A 14,946-nucleotide genomic window follows, 5' to 3' on the forward strand; every position below is an offset into this window, starting at 1 on the left:
TTGGAGCTAATTGTTCTTGCCCTGAAATATGAATGTTAATATAATGAGTTAGCATATGGGCAAACAGTGATGCAGCACACTGCCAACTTCCCACATTTTCCACTTATGTTTATCCCACCTCCCTTTTTTTTCTGGGGAAATGAACAGATGGTTCAAACAGGAAAGAGGCAGAGATGGTGCTAATGACCACTGTAAATAAGAGATGGAGGCATTCGTTCTCCGCTGAGCATTTCACATACAACCCTTGAAATTAACTTCCAAAGCACATTTCAGCATGCTTTTCTATTTAATAGGCAAAAGCAGTTTTTGGTCACTTTTCCTGCCTCACCATATAATGCCTTTGGAAACAAACCTTTTTGGACTGTTAACTTTGTATTTTAAAAGCACTTTGAAAAGAATTTGGGCATTTTTAGGTACTACTGTACTTTATAGGCATCACTTTTGGAAAACAAATTTTGAGAGTTTCTTCTAAGTGTTTCTCCTGACCTTCCTTAGATTCAGTGTCAAAAGCAATGTTTTTCCATTGCATGAACATGAGAGTCTTAGTATAGGTAGGGAGAAAAAAGTGTGCACATAGCATAATCATCATGTTCTCTTAAAGGTTGAAAAATACATCTGCAGCAGTGATTAACCTGTATTGAGCATCAGCCTGTAACTTTGCATGATTTTTGATTAATTTTTTTTCTCAAGAATTGATTTATTTTAATGTGGTGTGAGGAAATGCACGTTTCCCACAAATTGGTTAACTGTTCTCGACATCAGGATTAGTACCTTGGGTCTGAAAGATTTCATGTTGCATGTCAGTTTGATACGTCTACTACGCCGAATAAAGATAAGTGTCAAGTTCTTTGATAGTGACAAATGTGAATGTTCTTAAAAAGTTTTGGAATTTACTTCTGTAAAAGCATTATTGGATATTTTCAGTCATCTACCAAAGAAGTTTCTATTGCATGGAAATGTAGGGGAAGGAAACTCCCAGATGAATTAGCAGAACTAATTTTCTGGAGATACTAGGTCTTGGCTTTAGGAACTCAATTAATAAAATCACATTAGTATATTGTAGCTTCTCGGAAGTGAGAAAATTACAGCTAATAGTACAAAGTTAAAATGTAGCCCAAGTTTTTGGTATTTAAGATTGAAGTATTCAGGTGGCACATAAGCTTATCTAGATAGTCCTTTAAGGACACTTTCTGAATAGTTGGAAGAACGTAAGTAAATGTTACTGTAACATATACATTATCTATGGCAATAATTAAAACTAACAGGATTACAGAAAGTTTCAAGAGCTCATTTCCAAAGGAAATACTGCAGTACAACTGGAACTTTATTACTGTTTTATGCAAAGGGTAGAAAATCCAACTAATGATAAAAAAATGCAGGATTATGACAGGTCTGTGGGGGTTTTTTATCTTTAAATTACTAGATGTACAACACTGCAGAAGATTTGCACAACCTCCGTTGTGTTGGAGCCAAATGTGCCTGTTTCCATGGCCCCTGTTTGATTTAGTGCAGTCTGGATCCTTGGCACATTCCCTAGCGGGCTCCTGGAATAAATTAGTATTTCTGCAAAGTGGATAACACAGGAATTAACTGTACATACAAATGCCATACTCCACCAAATTGATGGTGTAGAGGCACCCATTTATGTTCGTGGCTCTCTCGATCATTGGTTGACGTGACACCCACATAAGACCCTCAAGCTGCAATTACTGAAGGAAACATCGCAGCACTCTTGCAGTGTGGGAATCGGAAGACCGCAATTCACAGCTGCTATTTGTCTTTGGAAAAATTTTTATGGTTTTCCTGCAGTTACTCACCTTTAGATCAACCAGGGTCTATTTGCCCTAAAGGGAAATCCTGGGTGTATGGAAGCCTTGGTTTTCCACCTCTCTGGAGCTGTGATAGAGGAAAATGGCCCTGAGCACTGAATAGCCTCTTTGAATGGGCATGCACCTCCTCTGGTCTGCAAACACTGGCAGCAGTAAATAAGGAAACTTTCTCCCGTTTCAGACAATTAAAAATGAGGTAGCAGCAGGGCTGAGGAGCCAGAGCCATCCTGCTTTCCTCCCTAATGTCTAACAAAGCAACAATGGCTATGGGCTTCATGGTGTCCCACAGGGGAGGTGACATGACTGATTTCTAACATCTTATTTGGGACTCCTGATGTTGTAGCCTGCACGTGGCCTTCATCTGCCTGGTCTTTCAGGCTGCGATATTGTTGCCTCTCCCCTTGTGTGGAGCAGGCAGCCAAATCCATGTGGTGGGGAGGTCTTCCCATAGGATCAGGTTTGTGGGTACGCCATCCTGCGATTGAGGTCCTCTCCTACCTGCTGGTTAACTTAGACCTTGATGTAACTGCTTTTGCTTCCACTGAAGGTCAAAGTTCCCATTGCATTCAAAGGGCACAAATGAGCCTTAAGTTTAGATGGTGTTACAGGGTAATGATCCTTGAAAGTACTCAGTCCTAGCTTTATTGATCTGTAGAGTTAGATTAATGATTGCATGAGATTTCCATGAAAAATTGGGTGTTTCATCCTATTAAAAATATAACTGAAATTGCTTCTAAAAAAAGGCAGTAGTATGTCCATTTCATGTGCTAACATGCAATGTACATAGTTTCCTCCATAATTTTCTGAAATTGTTATTTTGATGGAGAAAATGAGGATTTGACAGGTATAGTCCTTAGATATACCTTTTATGTAGATGCTGTTTCTGTTTTTAATGGAATTTTCACTTGTAGGTCTGTTCACCTTCTCAGTTTTCACAGACAAGCTCAGTTAATGTTACACACTCCATTGCATTAGTTTAAGGACTTTTAAGGAATTTGAATCTTCTTCTTTCCATTTCTTTCTTCCCTCCAACATGCAAACACTCTTTTCTATACTTTACAATAAACTCTCATTCTGTAAATATTTTAGAGATTCTCATGTTTCACAAATTATGGATAGAAGTAGATACTAAAAGTGTATTTGTTGGTACTTGTGCAATGTACAACGCAGGCTGTGCTGTAGCGTAGGATGTGGAAAGTCAGATTTCCTGCCTGAAACCAAAGGAGCAATTGCTTTGATCACCCCACCTTTAGCTGGGGACACTGAGGAAAGAGGAGTGTGTTGAAGGTGTGTGCCAAAGTGCAACTTGTAAGGGAATCGGAGATTTGCCAGAGGGGATGGACACAGACAAAAGTAACTGTTGATATGTAATCTTCCTTTTAAAGTAAAATCCTTAACTTTGAGACTTGCACTGAGATTTAACTGATCTTTACAGGAAGTTCATATTGTTCAGTGAACGTTAATTAATGTGAACACAGTGTGAGCAATACTCAGCTGTTCTTTAAAATGGCAGAGTTTAGCCCAAGAACTCTCGACTCTTATGCAATGAGGAGCTGCTATTTCTTGTGAAAGCCAGATGTCGTCTGACAGCTTCCCACTGCTGCCGGTGCAACTGCCTCCTTCTTCTGTGCTGAAACGATCAGTCCAGAGCCAGCGACTACAGAACCATCACCATAACAAGGCTCTGTATTTAGGAGTGCTTCAAATAAAGCCTTGCACTGCAATGTTATCTTAGCACACTGGACAGTTCAGAGAACTGACAGGAATCTTTTCAGCTCAGACGTTAGCGTTTGTTCTGGCCTTGCTCAGGGGTGACCAAAGCACACATTCATCTTGGGGTCCTTAAGCTGAGATTGCACAGACGCTTAAATCCCACGAGTCCACTCTGCTCCTGCGGATCATCACCCTCCCGGCCCCTCACCGGTATCCGGGTGTCCCCGCCACGGGCAGAAGTGCTCCTGGGGCTGCACAGTGCAGCCACTCGGGGACTGGACCCAGCTGAACTCTCCGGTTGGGGTTTTTTGTTTTACGTTTCAGCTGGATGTGTTCCCTAGTTCCGCTGACAGCACAGCTGCGTGGATGCGGCTGCTGTACGAGCAGTGCGGGGTGGGGGAGGGCAGGATCGCTCATGTTGGAGGAAGCATGGATTTATTCTGGGTTAAAATGACTGTGCAACCACAGCATGAGTATTGCTAACCCCAGGCATTCAAAAACTATGAGTCAGGCTTTAGAATTATTTTCCTTGGTGTTTTGTTTTTTTTTTTTCCCTCTGATGGCTTTTGTAGCATTTCAGAAGTCCTGTATTTTATAGGTAGGTGTTTTGTTTAGAATTTTGAAAACTGTTTGGTTTGATCTGTAAATTTGTGAGGAAAATGACAAAAACTGTTGAGTCAATTCACAGCTGGATTCTCTGCTTGCTTGCATAAGTATTTAAGTATTTCTGGTGTAACCTTTTACTCATAGTGATTCAGACTTTTGAATTACATATAATATATGGAAAAATTTATTGCATGTAAAAGACCTTTATTGCAATTAGTTTCTAAGAATCAGTGTTCAAGCAAGTGTAATGTGTTCATCCTTGCTGAGTTCAGCAGTGTGTTCTTCTCAACTACTGCAACTGGGAGGCGGGCTGTGGATTTTCATTTAGATAGAGCTACAGAAGTTTGCAAAATTGGGCTAATAATACTAATTATTGGGGAAATAATGAATTAATGACTTGGATCAATACTTAGAAATGTAATCAGAAATTTTAATGCTATTATGCTACTACTCAGTTCCTCCAGTTTGAGGAGAAAGTTTCTTTCTCCTCAAAAATGTTGAAGTTTAACATCACAATAAGGTTCCATGGAATGAAAAGTGTGCTGAAAATCTTGAGAGTTGGGGGGCTTGCTATTATGCGCCTCACTACTCTAGATTTGTACAGGTGTTTGCAGGTGTACGGGTCTAAACATGGCACTTTCATTCCAATTTTTAACCTTTTGTGTATCTCTCCGTCCTTTTTTCACATATAGTCAGAAAAGTTATGTGTTGGTTCAAACACTGCAGTTTTTAGACCCGAATACAGCTGCATAATACTAGAAATCTTCCAATATCCTATTTTATATTTTTCCACTATTGAATTTCTATATCAGAGAGCTCTCTATATGTTCCGAATGAACTCTGGACATATTCTGAAATCCATATCTTTTAAGGGCAATCTGTCATTTTCAGTAATGTGTTTCAACCCCTTACAGCCCATTTATGTGAGAGGGACTCTCTTGTGAATACTCTTCTATGAAACAGCACTGGTAATTGCAGTTTGCTCATGAAAACTCTGGGTGGTCTTCAGTTTTTGTTGTGCCAGTCAGGGTTTGAGAGTGTGACAATAGTGTGCTACAAGCAACGCTGTCTGCATTATGCTTAAAGTAAAAGCTACTTAAAAGTATTAGTAGTCCAATTTTCTGTCTCTTTTCCTTTAATTCAAAAAGAATTTTTCCTTTAAATTTATGTCTGTTTCATAAGAGGATTCCTATAAGGTGTTGAAAAAGCGTTTAGTAATTTTAAAACTCCCCCAAAAGTCCTGCCTCAAAGCTCTGCCTCATTCCATCTTTCTGATAGTGTTCAAAAGAGCCACAGCTGACGTAACTCAAGTGTTGCTGCGCGGTGCTTAGGTACTGATGATGGCAAATAAAAAAGTCATAAAAAGGTGTCTTGCACTAGCAGAAAATGAGGGTTGTAATCCTGATGCTGAGCATGGGAAAATCAGATTAGTCAGCATTATGTTATTTGTTCTCTGCTAGTGGATCCAATGATGCCTTCCTGGTCAGGACTGGTGTGTGAAGAAGGGTGTTTTGCTGATGTGTAAGATGCTTTGGCAGTCAGAGCTGGCAACACAATCTTTAGAGGTCAGCTTTAACCATGAGTTTAACTTCGTGTCCTGTTCTGCCCTGAGGTTAAGGGAGAGGAAGGATAGTTTCAGAGCAACCATCTCCATCAGCTGGAGTACTGTGTTTTCTGTAGCTGAGCTGGAGCAGGCAGTATGGACATCTTGCTCTACAGTTAAAAGACACTTTCTGTGTACTAAAATGCCTGGATCCTTGTCTATGCTCAGAGCAGGACGAAAGCTGAAGTCAAATATTCAGGAGTTGTTCCCTCACATTTAAAAAAAAAAAAACAAAACCCACAAAAAAACCCAAAGAAAAAAAAAACCCAAACATGTGTGTCCCTGCCCCGAAACCAACACCACCAACAATCTGAGATTTGAGCAATCTGAGATTGAGCAATCTGAGCAGATTAGCAATCTGCTTTGGGGGAAGAAAAAAAAAAAAAGGGTGTGTGTATGTATGGAAAAAAATAGCTGAGGTATTTCACATCATGCCAGTGTTCTGCAGTTTATGTGGAAACTTGGACTGAACATTTTTGTATTCTGGCTGGTGCTGCTCTATGATGTTAGTGCTCTAGCTTTTGTTAATACCAGTTTACAACATGCACATTTCAAGTTGAACTGTGAAATGATATGCAAGTGGCTGATTTCACGATTTATATTATGTTTTCATTATTTCTCTGCTTATTATATCTCAGTGACACTTTCTGCTGCCACTCCTGCTTACTTTCGAGGATTCACATTGATTGCTCTCAAGGAAGGAAAAGAAGGTGACAAAGAAGAAGACCATGCAGGAACTTTTCAGGTGAGAGAACTTTCCCTGATCTATACCTCCAGGAGTCTTCCTTACTGTGTGCTTGGCTCAAAGGGAGATGTTATTTGCACAGCAGAATGCAGACTATGCCTAAGTAAGCATAAATATTTGTGGATGTTGACACGAGAACAACGTCACATATTTAATATTCCATGCAACCTCTTCAAGAGGTCAAGGCTTCTGTACCTTCACTTCAGCTCGCCTTCCCACATTCTTACAGTTAAACACGAGCATCAGTTATTTGAACTAGAGTCTAGGACACCTGAATTTGTTATCCAAAGTGAATATGAAAATCATTTTATTCACATTTTGCTTTTTGTATTTCTTTACCTACATGTTTTTGTCCATTCAGATGTAGATTATGCCTCTGAAAAGTGTGTTTGCCACAGCTGTAATGACTGTTTTATCAGTCATAAATTAGATTCCGCTGTTTTATTGATGCTCAGTAGTACTTTACTTAATGAACGCATTCAGTAGGATGAAATGTTGTTTATTATTATTAAAAGGATCAGAATCCAGAACAATGATTCACAAAATAGTATTTCTAGGTATTTCAAGATCACATTGCATGAAAGGAATTCTGGAAATTGAGAATACACATCATATTTATGAAAGTAGGTAGGAATTATGTAGGTTTGTTGTTTGTTGATTATCAGATGAGGTATTGTTTGCTATTTCACTTTCCAAACTTAGAAATACTGTTGAATTATATTGGTTATATGGGTAATAGTATTGATACTAATTTTAATAATGATTTATAGATAGAAGATTTCACTTGCCTCAAAGAAGCATTTCTATGTTTTCAAGGGGAATACTCAAAAGTTCTAATTTTGGTGATCTACAAGGAGACAGAAATCAACTTAGTCCTAGCATCTCTTCCTGAAGCGGCTTCTGTTTTTTGTATATAGCAAATATGATGCGCAAACTCAATACATATTTGCCCTGTTTTCCTATTGAATTTGCCTAGAGGCCTCTTTCTGGTTTTCACAGGTTTTGTAAGAAAATCTAGAATAAGTGAGAACTTATTTGATGTTGGAATAACTCTATCTTCCTTAAAATTAAACAATTTCCTGATGTTATTTGGGAGAAATCTGTTTAATATGGACAGGTTTGTTTGGTTTTTTTTTTTTAAAGTAACCTAGCATTAAAGCATCAGCTGATGTTAAGAAGTAGAAATGGCGGTGCTTCATCTATTTTAAAAGAAACTTGTCACCATTTATTTCTGTATTTCAGTTGTTAATGTCTCTATAGCTGTGGCTAATGGGAAGGACTTGGCCTGAGTTTTGCCTTTACGCCTAACTCGTAACGTAGTGAGAAACTCACTAAGCTTTGCTGAAGTACAGAGGAATTTTGAAGTCGGCAGAGTGGGATGCAAATGAAATTCTATATAGATCAGAAAAAAGCCCAATGGAGGAGAGAAGATTGTTTAACTACCTTTGTTGTATGGATTGCAATCTGAAATCGGTATTTTAATTGGCAGATGAGAGTTTCAAGTTTTATGCATAACTAAGTTTGTATTTCTGTGGCACGAACAGTACTCATTGTGCTCATCCTGGTTAGCACAATGAACTGAAGTTCATTCAGATAGTGCCTGCCAGTTCTGCCTGTGTTGATACAGATTTAAGATTCTTATTGAAGTATCCAATGAATGCTTACAGTGATAAATACTGATGTCTCTTGTATCATGGCTAGGTGCTAGTAACTAGAGAAGAAAAAAAGAAGTTTAGTTCAAAGGTTTGCACTGTGTTTTTATGATAACGTGAAGATCCTAGTGGTGTCTAAAGAGCTGCGCAGAGTAAGAAAAAACTGTGTACAGTAACTTGCATGCCACTTGCAGCTATGTATTTTCTGTGCTCAGATGGAGATATGTTATTCAATGAATTACCCAGTGGAACAGAACTCAGTGAAAATTCCTTAATAGTGGCAAGAGACTAAATGCTACTTCTGGACTACAGGCATAAGCCTCTGCCTCCATGAGGAGACATATTTACTGTTCAAATAATAGTCAAAACAAAGCACATGAATGCACTGCATGAAGCGAAGTGCTTCATTCATATTAGCAAGACTTTGCAGTACAACCAGGATAGAAAGAAATGAAAGTTGACCAAATAAGACACATGCTTTACCCCCATGCCTCTGTTACAGAGACTGTAAAACACCGTTATTTTCAAGGCTGTGAGTGCCGCTTTCATATCATGAAGTATGGGTTGCAATGTCTTTCATGGGGAAAACCTGAATCCACACTCTCTACTCAGGTCAAGGTCCCATTGGGGCTGTGGCTTCTGTTTTGCACAGCTGTTGAGTGTTAAACTGATCAACAGGTGTAATGCCTCAAGGTACTGTAGAGGGGCATGTGCTAGAGTAGCAAGGTGTTAAATAAGGACTAACATCTCAGTGCCTGATACGGACATGGTACAGTCAGGCTGGAAAAACATTGTTTTCGGTAGTCGCAGTCATGCTGCAGCAGGTTGAGTTCTGGCAGCCCATTGCAAAGGATGAACGTGCAGTAAGCGGCTGCCATGAGTTCACCCTGAAGGGGCTTTGCTCTGCCTTTTACAACCTCCTCATGACTCATTTACTCGTCTGACTCTGCAAGTCAGCAGGTACGGTCAACCTTCATTAATCATTAAGCTGCAGGGTCTTGATCCTTTAAATAGCACAGCTGTTAAAATTTTTGGTCGGGCAGGTATTTTTTTCTGTCCTATTTTTGGTTACCTTTATACTTGCTATGGAGTAGGGACCTTTAGAGAAGTGTAGTTTGGACTCCACCATTCTAAATCTGTTTTCCTCTGAGAAAATTGAGACTTTAAAATCTGATTTTACTGTTGTTTGTTTATTTAATGCAGCCAAACTTCTTTTTCTTTGTCCTTGTAGCACACCCAGGGCACAATTTGGCTTTAAAATTAACAAATCACATTGTCTCCCACAAAGAGGCAAACATATGTTAAATAGCTAAGTTAAATATGGCTGGGGAACTAGACATGCCAGATTCAGTCATAGAAGTTTGGGGATATAATAATATGGTTCTTACTTATGCCAGTGGTAATTGTACAACTTGGGGTGCAGTGCAGCACTCTGAAAGCTTTGGATATCATGTCCCATTGGCCTCTTTACACAAGCCATTCCCAGCTGTTGTCATGCAGACTGCTGATCTTGCTCTTTTGTAATGTTTAGCAACAGTCTGCAAATTGTTTGAAGGCAAATTATACTCGAGGGCAACAATCAAGCACTGATTGACTATAGAACAGTATTTATACAGGCCATTTTAATCAACATATATATGTAATGTAATAGATTTAGTCTGGTAAATAATGTAGAATAATAGAAATTTAGTGCTGAACCTCATCTCATCTATCTTCCTCATTCTCTCAGGAAAAATAAATATTCTAAGAAAATTCTTGGTGGATGTTTTCTGAATCTGTTCTGCAGAAGTGTTCAACAACAGCAAAACATTTCTCTCTCCAAGTGGCCTGTTCAAACACTTCAATATATTATATTTTATAGAAAATTTAAGGAAAACTTTATAGAGCTTTTACTAATGTCTAAACTGAGTCTTCACTAACAGTGGATAAATTGCTCTCTTATCAGATAATCTTCCTAAATTAAGAGTTTTCTTGGTATCGTATGAGATAGTTATTCTGAAGTTTCCCTTATTCTCTCTTCAACTCCACACACTCTCTAACTGTTTCGTATTAAAATTTTCATATTTTCATTGTAGGGCATCTTTTTTCAATTTTGCCATTTCTGCAGTCGAGAGTTCGGTCTTATTTATATTCCCCGGAATTGTACACAATAGTCAATCTGGACCCTCAGCATAAAATCATATAGAATTTAGATGCAATATAATCTTTTGGAGTATCATAATTGCTTCCCTTGTCTTCATGCAGAATCCTCTAAGTGTATGCAACTTGCCTTTATTGCAGGAGCATCTCAGTATTGTACAGAAGGTCCGTGGTAAAGTCCTAAATGCTTTCCTGCATGTGTTGCTGCTATATTGTGATTCCTCATTTTCTGTCTGTGCATTTTATTCCTTTTAAGTGTAGAGCTTTGTTCAGTTTATCAAGAAAGTTCTGAACTACAATGCTATCCTTCAAAGTGCTCACCATTCCACAGTGTGGACTTTATAAATACATGCTTGACAATTAAACAGTCAATATAAAATATTGTGTGCAAATGTGACCTGCTTTTCTCATGTACAGTGATAAACTGAGTCATAAAGACTCAAAATTAGACACTTTTCTGTATTGTTTTGGCATAATCAGTTGTTAGATTCTTATGTTATGGCCACTATTTTTGTGACAGTTCAGTGTTAAATGCATTCATCATAGCAGTGTTCCTGGAGGTGTCTTTTTGACTTTCTTTGCTCTAGAGTGAATCAGGAAACTCTTAGTTTAGGTCACTGAATTTAATGACCCACCAAACCAATGCAAGAACAGTGCAAAACCAATGTAAGAACATAAGCAGACATGGCAGTAGCAAAAGTGAAGGTTCCATTAAAAGTATGGCATTTGAAAAAACTAGGGACGTGTGCTGATGAAGGAAACATTTAAGGAAAATTGGAGTAGTAGTGAGATAAGTAAGGTAAGTGGTCCTTTATTCTAAGTCCTCTTTCTCTAGGTTTACCCTGAAACAATAGCCCCAAATATTGCCTTTGTTTTCGAAGACATGCTGACTGGTGACCATTTCTTTTGATGCTGTTTAGCTGACTGGTGTGCTTACCAAAGCTTTTAGATTAAAAGGTATTTTTACAAGCTCTTAGAAAAGCAGTTCCTCAATTGCTGTGTTCCAGCATTTTATAGGAATCTTACATCTTTTTAAGCAGTTGATATACTGCATTTTGAAAGAAGCAATCTTAAAAGGCTTTTAGCCATGTCTCATGATTTATTAGTTCTTGTATTTATAAGCAAAATTTGTTTATAATTTTTAGAAAATTAATGACTGCAATTATTTATTAAGCTTTTTATATTAAAAATTAAGCTATACTTATGTAATCTTGATGTTGCTCTCAACTTGTATGGTTTTTTTAACCTCTTATCCCAATATAAGCACATCAGCCTACTTAGTAAATGGTTTATTCTGAGATGTATGAAATTATGTAGTTTTGTTTAACAAGTGTTCAGAACTTTCAAGTATTATGCTCACGTTTGCATTCTCTACATTCCTTTTCCCAGCATCTTATCACTGAAACTGAGTCTATTATCTTAACTGCTTATAAGCATATGGAAGTAATGCATTTTTACTCTGATTTGATGTGAAATATTCAATCACCAATGCTTTACGAATCAGGGGGATGAATTTCCAGTTCATAATGAAACCACATAGTTTAGGTTTCTTAGTAAAGCTTCCTCAAACTAGCGAATGAAAACAACGTTTCTACTTAAAAATTCTTCAGGGTTTTCATGAAAGAGGGCTGAGACGTTACAAGTAGGAAACATAATCCTCAAGTGACATATGATGGGGGGAGGAGAACGGACACTAACTATTTACTTGTGGCTTTAAACCTAGCAATTATGTGGCCATGACATTATATACCTACTTTACATTTATCAAACAGAAAAGAATACAAAACTGTCTACATTGGTTTCAAAGAGAGACAGATGCTGTATTCCCAAAAAGGGGAGGAATGCGGTTGCATCCAAACCCCTAAATGAAAATTCTCTTTCCGAAGTATTGATCAGCAGTTCTGTTATCACCAGGAGATAAATCAATGTGAAATAGCTGTACACAGTTGTTAAAATCATGATCCAAAGCTATAATTAGAGGAGTATGTTAAATATGAAAGAATCGGAATATGCCAGGTATATGATTTGGAGACTGAGAAGGTAGAGATGAATTCCGAGTCTTTAAAATTTAAGTCTCCTGGTCTTTTGCATTTGCAAGAGTATTCCTGAATTTTCTTTCTATAAGAATCACTGCGTATATTATTCTAGACAGAAAAAAGAAATAATTTTATAATGGTAAAACAAATTCTAGTTCACCTTTCCCGTAGGGTGGAATTGATTGTCCTTGATGAAAACTTTCACACATTTTTCTAGAACTCTCTGACTTCCATATCACGATACTCAGGGATTAAATATGAGCTTAAAAAAAAAAAGAAAAAAGGTATCTGCCATAGCCAGTTCTAGCATTGATTGGAAAATGTGAACACTTTGAATGAGATTAAATACAAAAATCTCCAATCTTTTGTAAAGGTTTTCTTGCTATGTCACTACCATTACTTTTAAAACTTTAAATTCTTTTTTATTTTATTTATTTGGCTTTAGTTTCTCTTCTGCTTATTTTTTTTTATTTCTTCGCCCTTTTCCTGTCTCTCTGCTTGGCTATGGAAAAGATCATCTAGCTTCTGGCCATGTAGTTTTTAGTCCTCTTTTTTTTGTTTAATCTCATCTTATTAATTCTCTTTTCTTTATATCTAATTTTTTTTTCTTTCTTTTTTTTTGTCTGCTGAGGAAATGTTCTTTCTTGAGAATGACTTCAAATAATGATTGTGTCACAGTAACAGCTTATGTTTTTTGGAAAGAGTTATGCCTGAACAAATATTTTATTTGTTGATATTTTAAGTTCTGCTTTCAAAACAAACCAAAACAAAAACCACTAAACCAAAAAAAACCCCTAAAAACCTCAAAATCAAAATCAGGAAGTATGCCTCTTGAGATATGTTAGCTAAAACTCCAGACTCCTTTTCAGATCCAATGCTTATCAAAGTCTGGTTATCTCAAGTCTAACTTCTGCCCTGCCTTGCAGTCTGCCAAAGCATGCAGCCTACCTATGCAGTGCCAGACTACGTCATGGTAAGATATCAGAATTGCCTAATTAAATCTGTTAAAAAAGAATATCTACTAGTTTATTCTGTTCCTTGGATTAGCACTAAACGGCAAGACTTTCTGGTTCTAAGAGGCTCCCAAAGAGGCTCCCGAAGAGGCTCATTAGAGAATTGTTTCCTAGAATTCGGCACTGACAACAAATCAGCTCCACTCTGTGGGAAGAAGTAAAGAGAGGAAATGGCACTGGAAGCACTGTCCCTTTCTGCCTTGGAGACTCCAGTCTGCTCTTCAGACACGTCAGCATTGAGACAGCATTCTGTGCCTTTTGGGGCTTGGAAACATTTTGCACCTCACAAGGCTTCTCTGTTCAGGTCTTGCTTCTAGACTCGAGGCGAGTTTTGCATTTGCAATTATTTCATTCAGAGCCAAAGTCTGGTTGTGGGAATGCAGATCCCACTAACTCTCTTTTGTCAAGCAGTAGAAGCTATATGTTCCTCCCCTGGGCAGTGTTTAAGAGGACATATACACCTCAGTGACTCTAAAGGAATGTATTTCAAATACCCCTTTTCTCCAGCCCAGGTAATCTACCTAACTCATTGTTATTCCAGTGCTAAATAGTCTTTCTTCAGATGGCGGCTCACCTGGGCCAGAAATTTGAGGAAAGACATTTAATCCTCTGGCAACAGCCAGATGCTTTACCGTTACCATAGGATAACTGTCACGGGTTATAACTCTAGATGTATGTAGGCTCCGGGTTCATTGAAACGTCTATTCAGCATCTCTTTCTTCATTCATAAAGTTGCCGACAGGCTTTCCTTCCTAGATTTCCCTTTCGGTCTCCTCATTATTTACCAGCTTTATCTAAGGCACTTACCAATTACTCCAGATTCTTTGTGTCTCTATTGAGAAAGATCAGCACTCTTATCTCATTAGCTCTTATTATCCTTCTTTAATGCTCCAAGAATTACCTCTGATGTAGTTATTTGGCATTCTGCAGCATTAGAAAACCTCTACTGTGTCAGTTCCAATCAACAGGACCTTAGAGCAAGTGTCTGTTCTTTGCTCTTCCACTTTACATCAGGTTACAAAGGTTTTATCAGGTATTCCCTACTGATCTAGACTTCTTCAGCTATCACTGCTGATATGATAGCTATGGATCTGGACAACCATGCTACCCCCATAATGGCACAGGGCTTTTAAAAAGAACGGTTGTTCTGGGGAAACGTGCTTATTCTGACACTTCTCTCCAAATGAGCACTGCCAGCTACGAGACCACAATGACTACACTATAGAAATACAGAATTATGTCTGTACTTGAAAGTCTTTTCTCATAATATGCTTTCTTTTCCCTTCAAGTGATTTGGGGCGGGGGAGAGAGGGGGGGAGGTGTGGGTGAAGGTGGTGGTAAAGGCTGAGGCTCAACTTGACAGTTTCTCCAGGCTATATGGACTTTTCTACTGCTTTAAGAAAGCCCTGCTGTCAGTCCTCTGGACTTATGAGGAGGGCACATTTATGCCAGTAGAAAGTCTCCCAATTAAATTTAAATGGTCGTCTTTCTTTCATTCTTTTTTTTCCTTCCAGTGTCTTCAGAAAGGTTCTGGTGACTTAGAAACGGAACGGCTCTTTTAAATTCAGGAATTTACCTTCCTGACTCATTCATGGATGGCTGTTGTAGGG

The 14,946-nt window shown here is 38.2% G+C and overlaps 1 protein-coding gene across 1 annotated transcript in view; it reads left to right on the top strand.

The window, feature by feature from the left end:
- LOC104082620 (spondin-1-like) overlaps nt 1–14,946 on the top strand; it is a gene marked incomplete at its 3' end in the record, with an annotated part of 38,982 nt that overhangs the window by 721 nt on the left and 23,315 nt on the right. Inside the window, exon 2 of the mRNA XM_009585857.1 lies at nt 6,390–6,496. Coding sequence (XP_009584152.1) covers nt 6,390–6,496 — 107 coding nt within the window. The remainder of the gene's footprint in view (nt 1–6,389; nt 6,497–14,946) is intronic.

The sequence above is a fragment of the Fulmarus glacialis genome, unplaced genomic scaffold (assembly GCF_000690835.1).
Source record: "Fulmarus glacialis isolate BGI_N327 unplaced genomic scaffold, ASM69083v1 scaffold16950, whole genome shotgun sequence".
Classification (NCBI taxonomy): Eukaryota; Metazoa; Chordata; class Aves; order Procellariiformes; family Procellariidae; genus Fulmarus; species Fulmarus glacialis.